Source organism: Salmo salar, chromosome ssa24 (genome assembly GCF_905237065.1).
Source record: "Salmo salar chromosome ssa24, Ssal_v3.1, whole genome shotgun sequence".
Lineage (NCBI taxonomy): Eukaryota > Metazoa > Chordata > Actinopteri > Salmoniformes > Salmonidae > Salmo > Salmo salar.
In genome coordinates this window covers 19,412,770-19,431,571 of record NC_059465.1, presented here as the reverse complement: position 1 = coordinate 19,431,571, position 18,802 = coordinate 19,412,770, and the positions used below count along the sequence as shown (strand labels likewise).

Genomic DNA, 18,802 nt, shown 5'->3' with positions numbered 1-18,802 from the left:
TAGAGTGTCTAGTTTGAGAAACAGACACCTCACATGTCCTCAACTGGCAACTTCATTAAATAGTACCTGCAAAACACCAGTCTCAATGTCAGCAGTGAAGAGGCGCATTTGACCCCCCCCTGTTTATAAGCTATGCATAGTCACTTTACCTACATGTACATATTACCTCGACTAACTCTGTACCGGCACCCCCTGTATATAGCCTCATTACTGTTATTTTAACGTTGATCTGTTATTTATTTTTTACTTCAGTTTATTTTTTGTAAATACTTTACTTAACACGTATTTTTCTTTAAACCGCATTGTTGGTTAAAGGCTTGTAAGTAAGCATTTCAATGTAAGGTCTACACATGTTGTATTCAGCGCATGTGACAACTACAATTTGAATTGATTTGATATATATACAGTATGTTGTATATGATACCTGTTAGATATTGGGGGCTTTGTGGGATGTGCTTTTGCATGTTATTGCTGTAAGATGGAGTTAGCTTGCATGCTCTTATTGTAATGGTCACATTAACTCCCTGCCCTATTCAGTTATTTCGTGATCGTATGAAGTACGATCACATCTGTTACGCTGGTGCCGAGACCAGTCTTTGCTGGACATCTGTTACACCCACTCCCAAGTGGGCTGGGACCCAGCAGAATCACACTAATACACCCAGTCTCTCAATTCTCCATAATAACACTAATGCCTCCAATAGTAGGTCATTCCTATTAGATTCTATTCAATACAGACAGGGAATCTGAGCATCCTACAATTCTGACAGGTTGAGGGTAGCTACTATTGTCAACAGTTGAACTGAGTATACAGACAGTTAATCTGTTAGTCTTCAACATAGGCCTATCTATCTCCACATCAAGTTTAGGAATGCAAACGCTCGCTCCTGTACGACAACTATCTGGGTGCTTGGAGCCATCTGTAAAAATCTGTAAAAAAACGCTCAAAGCTTCGTCAGTCGTCGCCAAAAGTTTTGAGAATGACACAAATCTTAATTTTCACAAAGTCTGCCACAGTTTGTATTATGGCAATTTGCATATACTCCAGAATGTTATGAAGAGTGATCAGATGAATTGCAATTAATTGCAAAGTCCCTCTTTGCCATGCAAATGAACTGAATCCCCCCAAAAAACATTTCCACTGCATTTCAGCCCTGCCACAAAAGGACCAGCTGACATCATGTCAGTGATTTTCTCGTTAACACAGGTGTGAGTGTTGACGAGGACAAAGCTGGAGATCACTCTGTCATGCTGATTGAGTTCGAATAACAGACTGGAAGCTTCAAAAGGAGGGTGGCACTTGGAATCATTGTTGTTCCTCTGTCAACTATGGTTACCTGGAAGGAAACACATGCCGTCATCATTGCTTTGCACAAAAAGTGCTTCACAGGCAAGGATATTGCTGCCAGTAAGATTGCACCTAAATCAACCATTTATCGGATCATCACGAACTTCAAGGAGAGCGGTTCAATTGTTGTGAAGAAGGCTTCAGGGCGTCTAAGAAAGTCCAGCAAGTGCCAGGGCCATCTCCTAAAGTTGATTCAGCTGCGGGATCGGGGCACCACCAGTACAGAGCTTGCTCAGGAATGGCAGCAGGCAGGTGTGAGTGCATCTGCACGCACAGTGAGGCGAAGACTTTTGGAGGATGGCCTGGTGTCAAGAAGGGCAGCAAAGAAGCCACTCCTCTCCAGGAAAAACATCAGGGACAGACTGATATTCTGCAAAAGGTACAGGGATTGGACTGCTGAGGACTGGGGTAAAGTCATTTTCTCTGATGAATCCCCTTTCCGATTGTTTGGGGCATCCGGAAAAAAGCTTGTCTGGAGAAGACAAGGTGAGCGCTACCATCAGTCCTGTGTCATGCCAACAGTAAAGTATCCTGAGACCATTCATGTGTGAGGTTGCTTCTCAGCTAAGGGAGTGGGCTCACTCACAATTTTGCCTAAGAACACAGCCATGAATAAAGAATGGTACCAACACATCCTCCGAGAGCAACTTCTCCCAACCATCCAGGAACAGTTTGGTGACGAACAATGCCTTTTCCAGCATGATGGAGCACCTTGCCATAAGGCAAAAGTGATAACTAAGTGGCTCGGGGAACAAAACATCGATATTTTGGGTCCATGGCCAAGAAACTCCCCAGACCTTAATCCCATTGAGAACTTGTGGTCAAGCCTCAAGAGGCGGGTGGACAAACAAAACCCCACAAATTCTGACAAATTCCAAGCATTGATTATGCAAGAATGGGCTGCCATTAGTCAGGATGTGGCCCAGAAGTTAATTGACAGCATGCCAGCGCAGATTGCAGAGGTCTTGAAAAAGAAGGGTCAACACTGCAAATATTGACTCTTTGCATCAACTTCATGTAATTGTCAATAAAAGCCTTTGACACTTATGAAATGCTTGTAATTATACTTCAGTATTCCATAGTAACATCTGACAAAAATATCTAAAGACACTGAAGCAGCAAACTTGGTGAAAATTTATATTTGTGTCATTTTCAAAACTTTTGGCCACGACTGTACCAATGTAATTGTCAACCAGTCCTCCTGCAGTATATCACTCACTTCTGAGCAGTCTTTTTATTTCACATGATCAACAGGATCCGGCCGTGCGCTGGATTTCCTTGTGCTGCACCTTTTGTGTTTTGCATAGAGGTGTGTGTAGCCTACTGTACAATCATCTGGTAAGCCTAATTCAATGGATACAACATGGCTATATACATTTACACAGCCATAGATCAATATACTATTTATAAACAAACTATTTGTTTTTTATTTGGTGTGTTATTTTTATATTGTTTATGAATTGCATGAAAACATAATAATAACCTGACAAGCATACTACTAAATTTGCAGTCGGCTTTTCCCAGCTGACAACAAACATTCCCACAACTTTAGAGAACATTCCTTTTCGAGTCTCATTTGGTCATTAACTATCATTTCCAGGAGACCATTCCCTTAATGTCAAATAGAACTTACCCAGAACGTGGGACCATGTTCTCAGAACTTAAGATATTAATGTTCTAGACACGTTTCATGGGAATGTTGCAAGAACATTCATGTCCAGTTTTTTGTGGGTTAAGAGAATATTCCATCAACATATCACCAAACATAATAACATTCTAGACACATTTCCTGGGAACATTGCAAGAACATTTATATGTCCAAAGACAAATTCATTACACATCAGGTCTTGTTATGGTTGCCAAGCAAGGCTCTGATTGGTGAACCACTGATACATTCATAGCTCTTTGTCTGTTGGCAAGGTTAAGGATACTCATACAGTGCTTTCAACATACTGTGTTTTCAACCTATATACACTGTATTTGACATAGATCATTACATTGTGCATGTATACAGTAATTATTATTCAGCATGTCATCACCTGGGATTTGAACTCACAAACTTTTTGGTTCACTGTCCACCAATCTTCCTGCTACGCCACCAAGGCCATATCAGGTATCAGTTTATCTGACTGTTCTCATCATTGATTTTATTGACTTATTTCAGTAAATGAAGGGATTTCTCTATTTGTCTAATGTTGGTGTGGCATATTAACCTGTTTCAATGATACTCCTGACTCACTATGATCGATCAAATATTTGATTTTAACAGAGCTGAGATTTACTTCAAAGTGCATTCACCCTACTGCTTCACCTATAAAGTGCCTAGGGAGGAGGGTTTATGGTTTCTTCTGAACAAGGCCCTAACTATACTAACCCAATAAGCACATGCCCTAAATATATCAGTTATTGCGACAGTGGTTGGGTGTTGTTCATTGGTGCTGATGGCCTGGGTTTGAGACCCGCTAGGGGAGTCACTTTGCTCTAGGCACTTGTGAAGACTTGAAACAACTTGATAGGTGTAAGCAATAGGGTGAATGATCTTTGAAGTAAATCTCAGCTCTGTTAAAAGTACACTCAAGAAACACTTTTATTGATCATAGGGATTCAGAAGTATCATTAAAAAAATCTTCATTTTTCTAGATTGTGTGTGTGTGTATTTCTGGATTATGTGTGTATTGTTTAAAAAAATGTATTGGTAGGTATTACTGCACTGTTGGCGATAGAAACACAAGCATTTCACTGCACCTGCGATAACATCTGCAAATCTGACTACGCAACCAATAAACTTTTATTTCCTTTGATTTTTAAACAGGTTAATACACTCCAACATCAGACAACTATACAGAAAGCTCTTCAATTGCTGAAATAAGTCAATCAAATCAATGATGAGAGAAAAGTTCAAACGAACTGATAACTAACACAGACATGGTGGCGTAGCAGGAAGATCTGAGTGACGTGAACCAAGAGCGTGGGCATTCAAATCCCAGGTGAGAACATGTTGAATAATAATTACTGTATAAATGAACACACTCAATGCAAATATTTAAGTTGAAAACACTGTATGGATCTGAAGGATAGGACCCTTTATTTCCGCCTAAAATTACACACCCAAATGTTAATAGCACTGTGTGTGAGTATCCCTAACATTGTCAACAGACAAAAAGAGTTGTGAATGGATCAGCGGATCACCATTCAGGGCCTTGATAGGCTTGGCAACATTCTCCAAACCCTCAGAAAACTGCACACGTTAATGTTCTTGCAATCCCATAAAACACATCTAGAACATTAATGTTGTATATTCTAAGAACAGTGTCACCATGTTCTAGATAAGTCCTGCTTGACATTAAGGGAATGTCCTCCTAACTTTAACACCAAAACATGTACAACAAATAAACTGGACACTCAAACATTAAGGGAATATTCCAGGTAACATTTTCTTTCCCTATAATCCTTAGCGGGGGATGTAGCTACAAAATGAACAAATAAAATGTTCTTGGCTCAGCTGAATTAGTTGTTAGGTGTACCTGCTGTCCCTGTCACCTCCATCTTGCCCTTGCATGGCTGCCTGGCATGTCTAATGATGGATGATTGTATTTTAATTACATTTTGATGGAATCAGTGAACTGTGGCTGGCTCGCCCTATAAAAAACCCTGGTGCTAGGTAATAACTCAGGGGGTATCTCTGAAGACAATGCTCCAGCAAACAGAGTATTCAGTCACCAATGCCCTAGAGAGGATGAACAGATTTTATGAATGTACAACATGCACTAGATCACCTCACCCAAGGCTGTCTACACAGCTTTTTCCACATGCCCTTTTGTCCTATGTTGTCTTTATGATTCAATGACTACATGTGTTATTTAAGCCTTAGATTACCAGAAAATATAGGCCAGCGCCTGCAGCGATATGAGTCTATTCATTTTATTTAATCAAACAATTAGGTTGCTCTTTTCACTTACATCAGGACCGACAAACATTTTTTATTGTGCGCAGGCACATTGCTATCATCAATAATCATTTGATTTGCAGGCATCCAGTACCAGTCTCTTCCTGTCCCATCGATGGACAAGGGTGGATGTCCTGTGGAGGATGCCCATATGGTGTAGCATATTGTGAGCTACATGCATCCTCAGCACCATCTCCTGAAAGTATGGCAATGGGAGCATTGGAATCCTCTGATATCCAGTACGAGTCAGGAGACACTCTTTTCACAGCACTTTGATACAGCTACGACCGTACCTGATTTTCGTAGCAGGTTAAGAGAGCATTTTCGCTAACCCTAAACCTTTTCCTAACCTTAACCTAATTCTCCTAACCTGCTACGTTAATTCCCCTAACCTGCTGCATAAGTTCTCCTAACCTGCTACAAAAAAGTAACTTCCGGTCGTAGCTGTATCAGTGTAGTAGGATGTAGGATGATTTCTCCGACTGTCAGCTAATACTGTCTGCTACATAATGCTGCTGTCCCATGATTAGGAGCATGCTGGTCAGTGATGTGTAGTTCTGTTACCATTTGTCAGCAAGTTCCTGCTAATGTGGGTGAGTAACAATAGCTCAAGCACCTCAGTTACAAATCTCTTGTTTGTGTTCTCAGCACCAGCAGTTGCTCCACTTTAGGCGATGCAGCTGTACAGCAGGCAAGTAAACATCCTTCTCAGAACCCAGCTAGGGAAGGAGGAGAATAGAGAGAGAGGGGGAGCATGTGAGGTAAAGAGAGAGTGAGGTAGAGAAAGGAGACAGAGAGGAAGAGCGAGCACGAGGAGAGAAAGAGAAGAGAAGGAGAAGGAAAGAGAGTGAGAGTGTTCATTTCACTTCCTAATCGGTTTTCCTGGGGATCTATCATCGACTGCAGAAGAAAAGAAAGAGGTATGATAGAATAGATTTCTCCACATATCTTCTCTGGTTAAGGACCTATTGCATTTTTTACAAAGACACTTATTCACCACACAGAGGTAAGGCTATATATTTCCCTCTAACTATTTTTGAGTCAGTCTCCTCGTGCATCAAGCATTCAGAAGTTAAACAACAGCTATTGTTGAGCCATCGTAAGCAGAATTACAGTATGTTTGTTTATATAATGGAAATTGCATAGTCTATTTTTCCATGCTTATTACCAGGGCATTCTCCAGGTACTGTTTGGCACTATGTAGATTCATTGATCCACTGATAATGTGAGTGAGGTTAGTACTAGAATGCTTGTTTGAATTTCTTATTATTGAGGTGTAAGGAGTCCTCATATTATGCTATCAGGCATATCTTGGAAATGGCTATTTGTCAGCGTTATAATGTCTAGTCAATGAACTCAGCTGTGGTACAGGTATTTAGAATTTAAGAAAATGTTGTTCTGTTCGCATTGCAGGTGTGATTATCATCAGCCCATTAGTGGAGACCTGACTATGACTGCCAGTGTCATTAATAACCTGCCTGAAATTTGGATTAAACAGTCAATCGCGACAAAGCTTTGAGAGATTACAAGAACCACTGTGTAAATAGGATCCTATTTGAGAAAATGTAGTTCTGTTCGCAATGCAGGTGTGATTATCATCAGCCCATTAGTGAAGATCTGACTATGACTGCCAGTGTCATTAATAACCTGCCTGAAATTTGGATTAAACAGTCAATCACAATCACGAACATGCTTTGAGAGATTACAAGATCCACTGCGTAAATACGATCCTTTTTGTTGATAGGAAAATCATTACCACAATTACCACACGATGATTACCACACAGTGATTAACACACAGGGATTCAGTGTAGAGTAGATCATATGGTGTAGACAGAGGATACAATTCATTTGAGATCATACGTTCCCTCTTCCATATGATCTGATCCAGAACAGAACGCACGCTTCACTTGCCAGTCCATCGCTTCACTTCCTCAACCTCAGTCAACTGACTGTCACTTATGTATGACACTCCCCCTTATAGGACGCATTATCTGACTTTTATCTAGTAGAAAAATGTCTCGCAGGCATGGAGCTGCTTTCTGTGCATACACTATTCAGTGTATTTTTATATTTAACCTTTATTTAACTAGGCAAGTCAGTTAAGAACAAATTCTTATTTACAATGACGGCCTAGGAACAGTGAGTTAACTGCCTTGTTCAGGGGCAAAACAACAGATTTTTACCTTGTCAGCTCGGGGATTCGATCCACCAACCTTTCGGTTACTGACCCAACGCTCTAACCACTAGGCTACCTGCCACCCCTATATGCAGCAGCATTCATCATAACACTGTCATAGCACAGTGGTAAAAGGGTTATTTGGCTGTCCCCAAGGGAGAACCCTTTGAAGAACCCTTTTTGGGTCCATGTAGAACCCTTTCCCCAGAGAGTTCTACATGGAACCCAAAAGAGGTCTACCTGGAACCAAAAAGGGTTCTCCAATGGGGACAGTCAAAGAACCCTTTTGGAACCCTTTTTTGCGAGTGTAATGTATGTATCAGGGTTCTATATCAATGGAGAATGAGTAATATGCCCTTTGCAGTTCCCTCTGTGAACACATTACAGCTTTACATAACAAAGTGAGCAAAACTGTAAAATGTGTTACTATCAAAGATCAGAGGCCAAAATATGAATTTTCACATTCAATTGCTTTACCCCATAATGCAGTTGATCTACGTAAAGCTCAATAGTCTGTTTTCTTCTTACAAATCTAATTAGCTGATTTATGGCCAATTAGATTTGTAGTGGACTCACAGTGCCATGAATGCTCTCTCACTGTTTGCATACTGATAAATAATTAAGAGTGCATGGAGGACAATTTAAATTATGTGGGGAACTTGTGTTTGAACTGTGTTCAGATATATTCAGTCAGAAAGTGGTACAAGCACGACTCGAGATTATGAGGCTTTGACGGTTGTCCTATGAGAATCTGTTTTTGCCCTAAATGCTGTGTGTGGAAGGAGAGGAGCAGGCAGCAGCTGGGTAACACAGGAGACCCAGGGAGGGAATGTGTGTGGTGCCCCAACCAGCTTCCCCAGCCCCGTGTAAACGAGATAGCTCAGACGTTTCACAGCTCTGTGGCTTTAATGAGCTGCCGCGCTGCAGCATGTCCATCATGAGGTGGACCAGAACATAACATCTCTCCAGGCCGCATACAGTACGCAGATGCAGTACAGCACCACCCATCATGTTCACCCATGTGTGACACAGCCAACCTAACACAAACCACACACTCCATCTCTCCACCATCCACTCACTGTAACATCCACTCTCACTAATACACAAGCAGCACACAATATAGCAGAGATACTGGCTGTACAACTTACTGTTTATTGCTAGCAGCATACTGCTGAGCATCTAACTGTTACAGCATATGTTATGTGTGTTTGGGCTTATAATCGGGGAATGGGCCATATGTTATGTGTGTTTGGGCTTATAATCGGGGAATGGGCCATATGTTGTGTGTGTTTGGGCTTATAATCGGGGAATGGGCAATATGTTATGTGTGTTTGGGTTTATAATCGGGGAATGGGCCATATGTTGTGTGTGTTTGGGTTTATAATCAGGGAAATGGGCCATATATTATGTGTGTTTGCGTTTATAATCGGGGAATGGGCCATATGTTATGTGTGTTTGGGTTTATAATCGGGGAATGGGCCATATGTTATGTGTGTTTGCGTTTATAATCGGGGAATGGGCCATATGTTATGTGTGTTTGGGTTTATAATCGGGGAATGGGCCATATGTTATGTGTGTTTGCGTTTATAATCGGGGAATGGGCCATATGATGTGTGGTGCAAAGCTGTTGGCATTATGAACTGGGAGACAAATAGTACATGGAAGGTCATGAAGGATGAGAGGGATATTAAAAAGAGCTATATTGTATTATAAGCAATATTGGCAATAAAAAAATTATAATAATTATACAACGATAATTCCTCTCAGGAATGACAGAGTAAAAACAGCAAGAGTAGACAAGTTGATGCCTCCCATGCCTGTCTTTCATACTCACAGGAGGCAGGAACGGAGAGGAAGATGCATTCTTTCCCCCTGGAAGGCACATCCATGGCATCATCAATTCAGGAAAGGGAAAGTGACAGCTAATCAAACACAATGGGCTGACCCACAGATTACACACACTCCAGTCTTCAAGGCTATGTGTGGCAAATAAATAAGACCATAGATAACCTTATGGTGTTACGTCTCACTTTTTCTATTTATCCCGACACTTCAGATGCCATGAAACTGGCTAGAGATTTTCCCTGAGCTGCACTCTTTCTGCTTACTCAGCTTTCATAGTGCTCTGAAGACCATTGGAAATAAATTAAATCAAAGCTCTTTAACAGAACTTATGAGTCAGATTTAATTGAACTTTCCTTAAGGAAAACTCTATGACTGTAGGAGCATTTCCTCAGATTTGCAGAATAGGAAAATTAGGTGATGTGAAGCTAGAGGATAGAGTGAACACAGGAGTCAAATCTGCCTGGTTGCCAGGAGACTGCCGTTGGTGGATTATGAAATAAGTCTCAATGCTTTACACTTTCCCAGGCATGAACAGGGACTTGACAAATTGTAACTAATCCAACAGTCGATACAGCCAAGCTGTGTGACATCTTGTTTCATCCATTAGTACTAAAAGTCCCTTGGAGATCAAGCAAAGAAAAAGGAAAAGGTTTTCATTTGGACAAGGTTGTCTAAGTAAGAGAAACCACTGCACTGCCCCTTGTGCCCCCCCCCTACTGCTGGTCAGATGTATTCATTAGAATGATAGGTATGACGTGCAATGAATAGATTGTTTTTTAGGTCGAAATGCCAAATAAACATGGTTGATTAGTGCCACTTTTTAGGATGTCAATATAAATTCATGTATTTATGGTTGTTTGTAATTTTGTCCTGCCTTTTAATCATTATATGTGGTATTGTTTTTACCACCGAGGACCACTTTGGAAACAAGCAATTTAATTACAACTTTTAAGTGATATCCTCTGGGTCCACATTGTACATTTTGTTGTATATGTCTGTTACCCAAAATAAATTCAATAAAATAAAAAAAAATCCAATCTGATCCCATCATATGACCCTCCTTTCTCTTGTTGTTCAGCAGCTAACAACAATGGAGACAGCCCTTTCCACCCCCAATAATATCCAGATATGTGAGGTGACCTGCGATTCCTTCCGCATCGCCTGGGACATGACCCCTGAGGATACTGCCAGGGCCACACACTTCTTCATAGACCTGAGCCGCAAAGAGGGCGGGGATCCCAACCGCTTCAAACACAGGGTGTGTCTGACAGACTGTCACTGCTTTTCCCCCTCATAAACCTCCCCAGGCCCCCCAGCCGTCCCCCTTGACTCAATGACTATTACTCTTTCCACCGATAGTGACTCTGACTCCCGCTGTCTAGATCCATGTTCTTTACTTCTCATCACAGGAGGCTGGGGAGAACGGCTCATAATAATGGCTGGAATGGAGTGAATGGAATGGTATCAAACAAATCACATGTGTGATGTTTTTGTTACCATTCACGCCGTTCAAGCCATTACTATGAGCCTGTCCTCCCCAATTAAGGTGCCACCAACCGCTTGTGTTCTAATTCCTCCATGTCCTGTTCTCCAATAATAGACATTTCACTGCAACGTGATGTAATATGTTTTGATATAACCCAAGATAGCCAAGCATGAGACAGTGTCTATGCAGAACAATAGATAAAAGCCTGGTAATGAGTGTATCTGACTCTGCAGCAGTTACAACCCAGAGAGCAGTGTTAGTGCCCTTTAAGTCACTTCCAGTGGAGGAGAATGAGAATCTTGTGCTGCAAAACAGCTTTGGGCAAGTGACTCATGGGCACATTCGTTTCCTTTTGAATGGCCAAAAAACAGACAAAGCCTAAAAACTACAGCTCTGTTCTCTTTACTATGAACTGTGATTTTATTCCAGACCAGTCACTGAACTGATTTTCTGTATACTACCCATTTGTTTCTTCATTTTCTTTCTCTCAGGATCATGTTGTGAGTCCAAAAATATAGACCTAGCTAATTGCAATCAGTATTTGAAATACTAGAACGATTAAAATAGAAAATTAAGTGGCCATTTGTTATTTACAAATGGGATCCTTCCAAACAGACTGCAATTATGCACTACAACATTTACTGTTTAGTCATTTAGCAGACGCTCTTATCCAGAGTGACTTACAATAGTGAGTGCATACATTTGAATACTTTTTTCGTACTGGTCCCCCGTGGGAATCGAACCCACAACCCTGGCACCATACTCTGCCAACTGAGCTACATGGGACTACAACAGATTCAATCTGCTACTAAAACAGATTCAATCTGTTTACTGTTGGAAGGACCTTGGGCTATTACTTGAGGTTGGCTCTTATCGTAATACCCATGAAATAGAAAGTTATGACAGAGGGAGAATTTGAATAATTGAAATGAAAGATGTCATGCTCAGTCATTCCTGATGGGTGTTTCTAAACCTTTCTTACATCAACCCTACTCTATCCACACATTAATAGAATCTTCCAATGCCTTTATAAAAGCCCCTGACTGATGTTCTACAGAGCTGTTCAGGGTTGTGCTGCACTTGATTGGAAGTGTGTTTCTATCACTCGGAAATCAAAGCAACACAAACAAACTTGCACCAGGGTGGTTGCCATGGTTATGTGGGCCCTGTGAGCTTGTTTTAATTAGCTGTGCTTCTTAGAGGCCCTGGCCAAAACAAAGCCACTAATTTGGTTAGATCTACAGTAGCTTAACTAGACCAGTTTGTACCAGAATATGCTAAAGAAATGTATAATCCATGAGTGTGTTTACATAAAACATTTAGACATACTGCCAATCCTATTTTTACCTCTGAAACGCTGTATTCTAGCAATTCAACTGATGAGTCACTTGAATTAACATGTATCCCTGTTTCACCCATCAGGATGTGCCCACCAAACTGGTGGCCAAGGCAGTGCCTTTACCCATGGCAGTGAGAGGTCATTGGTTCCTGAGCCCACGGACAGAGTACTGTGTTGCTGTGCAGACTGCAGTGAGACAGGCAGACGGAGAGTACATGGTGTCTGAATGGAGCCAGGTGGTCGAGTTCTGCACAGGGGGTATGTCATAGAAGTACATCGATTTCTATAGCAGGACATTTACCAATGTAATGCAGGCCTTATGACCTGCTGTAGAGTATTGATTCAATTGAATATGCCTACAAAGGATTTGAACCAGGAACTTCATAACTGACTGTTTTTGTATGAAACAGATTATGCCATGGACCACCTCAAACAGCTCCTTGGTAAAGCACAGGGTTCTGCTGGAAGATTGCTGCGGTTCTCTGTGTTCTATCGCAACCAGCACCCTGACTACTTCCACTATGTCAGGTCAGTACTATACTCTGTAAATACACGTATAGGGATGTACTTGTGAAGTTCAATAACAAAATGTTTCTCCTTTTCTGTTAGAACTGAGTGTGGGGGGCTGATGCGCCCAGCCCTGAAAGACAATAGTGGAAGTCACGGCTCCCCTATCAACAGCAAACTGCAGGGAGTCTTCCTCAGCTGCAACACTGAGTTTGACACAGGTCTTCCTCCAAACGACTCCCCCTACGGCCCCCTTCGTTTCCAGATCCCGGCCGGGAACCTGCTGAATCCCAACACCAATCTTTACTTTGCTGACTTCTACTGTATGTACACAGCCTATCACTATGTGGTGTTGGTACTGGCCCCTTCTGGCTCAGAGGGGGATAACTTCTGCCGTAGTAGTCTCCCCCTGCTGGACCTGACTGCCAACCCCTTCCTGACATACATCCCCCCCCAGAGGCAGGGAGAAGACTCTCTGTTCTGCCACGCCAGTGATGTCATCCTGGAGGTGCTCTACACAGACCCGCTGTATCTGGAGCAGGGCAGTGTGCTGGAGATCAGTGGCCACCACCAGATGAGCCAGACCACGGCCAACGCCAAGAAGGACCCCAGCTGCAAGGTGTGCAACATCAGTGTGGGCCGCTGAGAGAACTGACTGGACTGACAGGGTTTAGAGAACAGTGAGGATGTATATCGCCATCGTTGCAACAACAAAAAATTACTAGAGAAATGGGCTGAGTGATTTAATCCATCTAGTAGTGTAAGGACAGTAACACAACTGGGACAGCCCATCTCTTGGGGTATGTGCATGCTGCTTCCCCCATCCCTCCCCGTCACTACTAGAATTGCAAATCTCCATGTATCATCAATCACCACATGTAAATATGTCTTTAGGACAAGTGGACTAAAAGGGCCACCTGTATTAGCTCCTCCACTGCTGGAGAAAGCCGAGATGTACACGTTGTATTTGTCAAATAACATTACGTAAGATATACATTTCTGTCTTCTCCTTACAGTACCTGTTGGTCTTAGAGGTTTCCAAGATGTCTCATACCTAAAAACACACTGTCAATTTCATTTCTATTTGAAAACTTTCAAACATGATGTTAAATCTCATGATAAGTGAATAATAAAGATTTGAATTGACTGTAGGATGTCATTTGGTAAACCAATGCCCTCAACGAATGTGTCATGATTCCTGTGATAGTCACACAGTAGCTGTGAATCATGTACACAGGGACCCATTCTCAGTGGTCAGGATGTCCAGTCACAGCTTGCCTCTGTCATCTTTCCTTTTGTCTTATAGTCGATAAGTAATGATATGTCTCTGGCTGTCGAGATCAATGGAAGCATAACTCATTAGAAACAATGCCTGCTCCCTATAGTGTCTGATAACAGGCTTTAGTCATGTGGGCACCAGAGAATACAATACTGGGATAAGATTAGCTCACACTCACTCTCCTTTGAGGGATCTACACTGAACAAAAATATAGACACAACAATTCCAACGATTTTACTGAGTTACAGTTCATATAAGAAAATCAGTCAACTGAAATAAATTCATTAGGCCCTAATCTATGGATTTCACATGACTGGGCAGGGGCGCAGCCATGGGCATAGGCCCACCCACTTGGGAGACTGGCCTACCTACTGGAGAGCAAGGCCCAGCCAATCAGAATTAGTTTTTCCCCACAAAAGGGCTTTATTACAGATATAAATACTCCTCACGTTTCATCAGCTGTCAGGGTGGCTGGTCTCAGACGATCCCACAGGTGAAGAAGCTGGATGTGAAGGTCCTGTGCTGGCGTGGTCTGCGGTTCTGAGGCCGATTGGACGTAATGCCAAATTCTCTAAAATGACTTTGGAGGTGGTATATGGTAGAGAAATTAACATTGAATTATCTGGCAACAGCTCTGGTAGACATTCCTGCAGTCAGCATACCAATTGCACACTCCCTAAAAACTTGAGACATCTGTGGCATTGTGTTGTGTGACAAAACTGCACATTTTAGAGTGGCCTTTTATTGTCCCCAGCACAAGGTGCACCTGTGTAATAATGATCACGCTGTTTAATAAGTTTCTTGACATGCCACACCTGTCAGGTGGATGGATTATCTTGGCAAAGGGGAAATGCTCACTAACAGGGATGTAAACTAATTTCTGGGATCTTTTATTTCCCTTCAGGAAACATGGGACCAACACTTTACATGTTGCGTTTATATTTTTGTTCGGTATAATTTTTTCACTTCAGTATTCCATGATGTACTCAGGATATCAAAGATTTCTGGGATATCCTGTCTACAGCTGTCACATGGACACTGAAATTGGCTGTCAGACAACCGTAAGTAAGTGTTTATGAGGCACTATTTCTTGGTTAAAACCTGGCAGTTACTCAACACTGTTACTCAACACTTGGTCAGAGAGGAAGTGCACTGCACACTGACAGAAGTATAGAAGACTGTAGAGAATCTCAGGCTTTCCCTCCAGCCATATTGTAAATATTACAAATCCTTTTAGCTTTCGGTGAGCATGTTTGAAACTGAATAACCAGACACATCTACAATTTCCTAATGACTATTCTATCCTAATTACTCTTCTTCCAGAACGCAATTTACAGAGCAAGCAGTGCAACCAATGAAAAATATGACAATAGTTTATTTTAGCTGATGAGAACAGGTCTTTCACATTTTATCATATTACAGTTCGCCTCAGATTAACTTAGTGAAGATGAGGGTCTAAGCATAAAATGTTACGGTGAAGTTCAGTGTAGCCTAGTGCAGTCTTTCTGTTGTCCAGATTATGCCCCACAGCGTGCCTCAGGCTTGTCAGAGACAAACATGCTGTAGTTCTGTCCATTGCTATTGTCCCAGAATGGGGTGCTGTACTCATCAGGTCGATAAAACAAAGAATTTGAACTTCTCATCGAGCATGGGCAGGGTGATGTCAAATTCAAAGATGTCTGTGTCAGGTCCACCATAGCGCTCCTTCAGGAAAGCACAGGACACGTCTTGTTGGCTGTGCCAAGAGTCAAAGGTGATGCGGATTCCCACAGCCTTCTGGAAGCTCTGGTTCTTCACACTGCAGCTCCCCAGGAGAACCATGTCCTCCCTCAGCCTGGCACGGAAACACTGGAAGTCTGCAGAGGGCTGTGGGAAGCCCAGTCGCAGCCTGCTCTCCTCAATAGATTTGCTGACAGTGCAGCTAGAACCACCCTGTGTCGTGTTGCACCGCCTCTCTGGGCGTGATGACCGTGGGTACATCCACTCCACCATTTAATAGAATATGTTGGCTGCTGTTAGGGACACCCCTTAGAGTCAGTGAAAATCACAAGCTTTCTCTTAGCCTTGACTTCATCCTCACCACTCTACATTCAGAGGCACAGGTCTGTCTGGGGTAAGTGCTGTAGGTCTTAGCCTGCTCTGGGAGAGCTGCTCTGGCACGGGGGCTCTGATGTAGGGTCTCAGGTGCTTCAGAGAGGATGCACAGAACAGCTGGCACAGTGGTGGACACTGGCTCCAGCACAGCCTTACGGCCATGTCCAGAGGACCCAACATCTGTAATACCCTTTGAAGGATAAAGATGAAGGTCAATAAGCAAAGAACAATCTTCTACAGCTTACTGATAAATCATATGCATCATGACCATATAGCCATTCTTACGTTGTACAGGCCATCATCTGTTGTTTGGGGATATCTTCTGTAGTAAGAAGATCATAAAGGCATAGACTTCAGCTTGAATGACACTCTAGAAAATAGGGGAAACACTGCATTGAGTCTCAGAGATGCATAGCCTAAGACATTGATCTGCATGGACATATCGGTTCTAGTATTTGCTAACATATACAGTATGTCAAGACAACAATGCAATTAGAAAAACTGTTTTATGGAACAGCCTTGGACCTCTATATGGTGAGTTACAACAAGACTTGTCTCGCTATCAAAATAACATTTGACCAGTAACTGCAACAGTCAACTTAAAAACACTAACTTACAGTTTATTTGAAAAACTTGAAATCATCCTGTTGTTGTTAACTTTTCCTTCTCTCTTTACTGGTGCTGAACTAGTACGCACCTAGTATCAGTAGTGTCTGCGTTATATACCTCCTTAATCATCCTGACATCTGGTGTATCCCGGCTTCCCTACTCTCCTGACCAATGAAGTTAACCTTACTCATCATTCTTAGCCAATAGTGATGGGTTTTATGACATTTCCTTCCTCATTCCATAGGTAGCCTACAATTTCTACATGGTAGCACTCTAAGCCTGTCAATAACAGGCACATTTTATTTTGTGTGAGGAGTTACTTAATTTGGTCCTTACTACTATTCATAACACTGGATGTTATTAACACCAATCACCTTTTCTACTCAGACCTAAATTGGAACAAGTCTTAGGAGTCATTACTCAGCCCAAAACCTAACAATAGAAACACATAAAAGCATACAAATACAAAAATGGTCAAGCACAGACTATGAGTCATGAATAAAAGTCAGTCTGAGTATGAGGCTGCAGAGAGATATTGATTGTTGCTGATGGGGTGTTGAAGCTCGAGCAGCTTTCAGAAATTCAAACCTCCACTGATATTGTGGAAACAGTTCCAATAATCCTGGCCTCTATTCCTGGCCATGATGATCGACCCGTTGTTCCACCAAGACCTGGGCCAGTGGGCCCAGGTCCAAGCTTTCCTCTGCCAGTGAACTCTTCAAACTAACCCCCCCACTGTCCCTCCTCCTCTAGGATGCCAGTAGTCAGCAGGGACCAGCTGAGACATATCATGTCACATAACACTTTCCACACCTTATTTTCAGAACATATACTGCTCAAAAAAATAAAGGGAACACTTAAACAACACATCCTAGATCTGAATGAAAGAAATAATCTTATTAAATACTTTTTTCTTTACATAGTTGAATGTGCTGACAACAAAATCACACAAAAATAATCAATGGAAATCCAATTTATCAACCCATGAAGGTCTGGATTTGGAGTCACACTCAAAATTAAAGTGGAAAACCACACTACAGGCTGATCCAACTTTGATGTAATGTCCTTAAAACAAGTCAAAATGAGGCTCAGTAGTGTGTGTGGCCTCCACGTGCCTGTATGACCTCCCTACAATGCCTGGGCATGCTCCTGATGAGGTGGCGGATGGTCTCCTGAGGGATCTCCTCCCAGACCTGGACTAAAGCATCCGCCAACTCCTGGACAGTCTGTGGTGCAACGTGGCATTGGTGGATGGAGCGAGACATGATGTCCCAGATGTGGTCAATTGGATTCAGGTCTGGGGAACTGGCGGGCCAGTCCATAGCATCAATGCCTTCCTCTTGCAGGAACTGCTGACACACTCCAGCCACATGAGGTCTAGCATTGTCTTGCATTAGGAGGAACCCAGGGCCAACCGCACCAGCATATGGTCTCACAAGGGGTCTGAGGATCTCATCTCGGTACCTAATGGCAGTCAGGCTACCTCTGGCGAGCACATGGAGGGCTGTGCGGCCCCCCAAAGAAATGCCACCCCACACCATGACTGACCCACCGCCAAACCGGTCATGCTGGAGGATGTTGCAGGCAGCAGAACGTTCTCCACGGCGTCTCCAGACTCTGTCACGTCTGTCACGTGCTCAGTGTGAACCTGCTTTCATCTGTGAAGAGCACATAATCTTATAATCTGCCAGTGGCGAATTTGCCAATCTTGGTGTTCTCTGGCAAATGCCAAACGTCCTGCACGGTGTTGGGCTGTAAGCACAACCCCCACCTGTGGACGTCGGGCCCTCATACCACCCTCATGGAGTCTGTTTCTGACCGTTTGAGCAGACACATGCACATTTGTGGCCTGCTGGAGGTAATTTTGCAGAGCTCTGGCAGTGCTCCTCCTGCTCCTCCTTGCACAAAGGTGGAGGTAGCGGTACTGCTGCTGGGTTGTTGCCCTCCTACGACCTCCTCCACGTCTCCTGATGTACTGGCCTGTCTCCTCCATGCTCTGGACACTACGCTGACAGACACAGCAAACCTTCTTGCCACAGCTCGCATTGATGTGCCATCCTGGATGAGCTGCACTACCTGAGCCACTTGTGTGGGTTGTAGACTCCGTCTCATGCTACCACTAGAGTGAAAGCACCGCCAGCATTCAAAAGTGACCAAAACATCAGCCAGGA

General features: G+C 42.7%; 2 protein-coding genes across 3 annotated transcripts; one reads left to right on the top strand and one right to left on the bottom strand.

Annotated features, from left to right (window-relative positions):
• Nucleotides 1-5,982: 5,982 nt before the first annotated feature.
• On the top strand, nucleotides 5,983-13,795 carry LOC106585612 (phytanoyl-CoA hydroxylase-interacting protein). 2 transcript variants are annotated; one of them, XM_014172023.2, is made up of 5 exons: nucleotides 5,983-6,214; nucleotides 10,396-10,575; nucleotides 12,226-12,400; nucleotides 12,553-12,670; nucleotides 12,752-13,795. In XM_014172023.2, the coding sequence occupies exons 2-5, from the start codon at nucleotides 10,408-10,410 to the stop codon at nucleotides 13,293-13,295; spliced, it is 1,005 nt and encodes a 334-aa protein (XP_014027498.1). In that variant the 5' UTR covers nucleotides 5,983-6,214; nucleotides 10,396-10,407; the 3' UTR covers nucleotides 13,296-13,795. The 2 variants fall into 2 exon arrangements, with proteins under 2 accessions (XP_014027498.1, XP_014027497.1); XM_014172022.2 differs by having other exon boundaries at nucleotides 5,985-6,214; nucleotides 10,399-10,575.
• A 1,490-nt stretch (nucleotides 13,796-15,285) lies between these two features.
• On the bottom strand, nucleotides 15,286-16,786 carry LOC106585347 (protein phosphatase 1 regulatory subunit 3C-like). The gene is made up of 3 exons (XM_014171437.2): nucleotides 16,640-16,786; nucleotides 16,308-16,392; nucleotides 15,286-16,212 (listed from the first exon to the last, which is right to left on the bottom strand). The coding sequence occupies exon 3, from the start codon at nucleotides 15,918-15,920 to the stop codon at nucleotides 15,537-15,539; it is 384 nt and encodes a 127-aa protein (XP_014026912.1). The 5' UTR covers nucleotides 15,921-16,212; nucleotides 16,308-16,392; nucleotides 16,640-16,786; the 3' UTR covers nucleotides 15,286-15,536.
• Between the last annotated feature and the right edge of the window lie 2,016 nt (nucleotides 16,787-18,802).

Coding starts and splice junctions, on each gene's coding strand:
- LOC106585612 (XM_014172023.2), top strand. CDS start 10,408: ATGGAGACAGCCCTTTCCACCCCCAATAATATCCAGATATGTGAGGTG. Junction 12,401..12,552: donor GGTCGAGTTCTGCACAGGGG/GTATGTCATAGA, acceptor TGTATGAAACAG/ATTATGCCATGGACCACCTC. Junction 12,671..12,751: donor GACTACTTCCACTATGTCAG/GTCAGTACTATA, acceptor CTTTTCTGTTAG/AACTGAGTGTGGGGGGCTGA.
- LOC106585347 (XM_014171437.2), bottom strand. CDS start 15,920: ATGGTGGAGTGGATGTACCCACGGTCATCACGCCCAGAGAGGCGGTGC.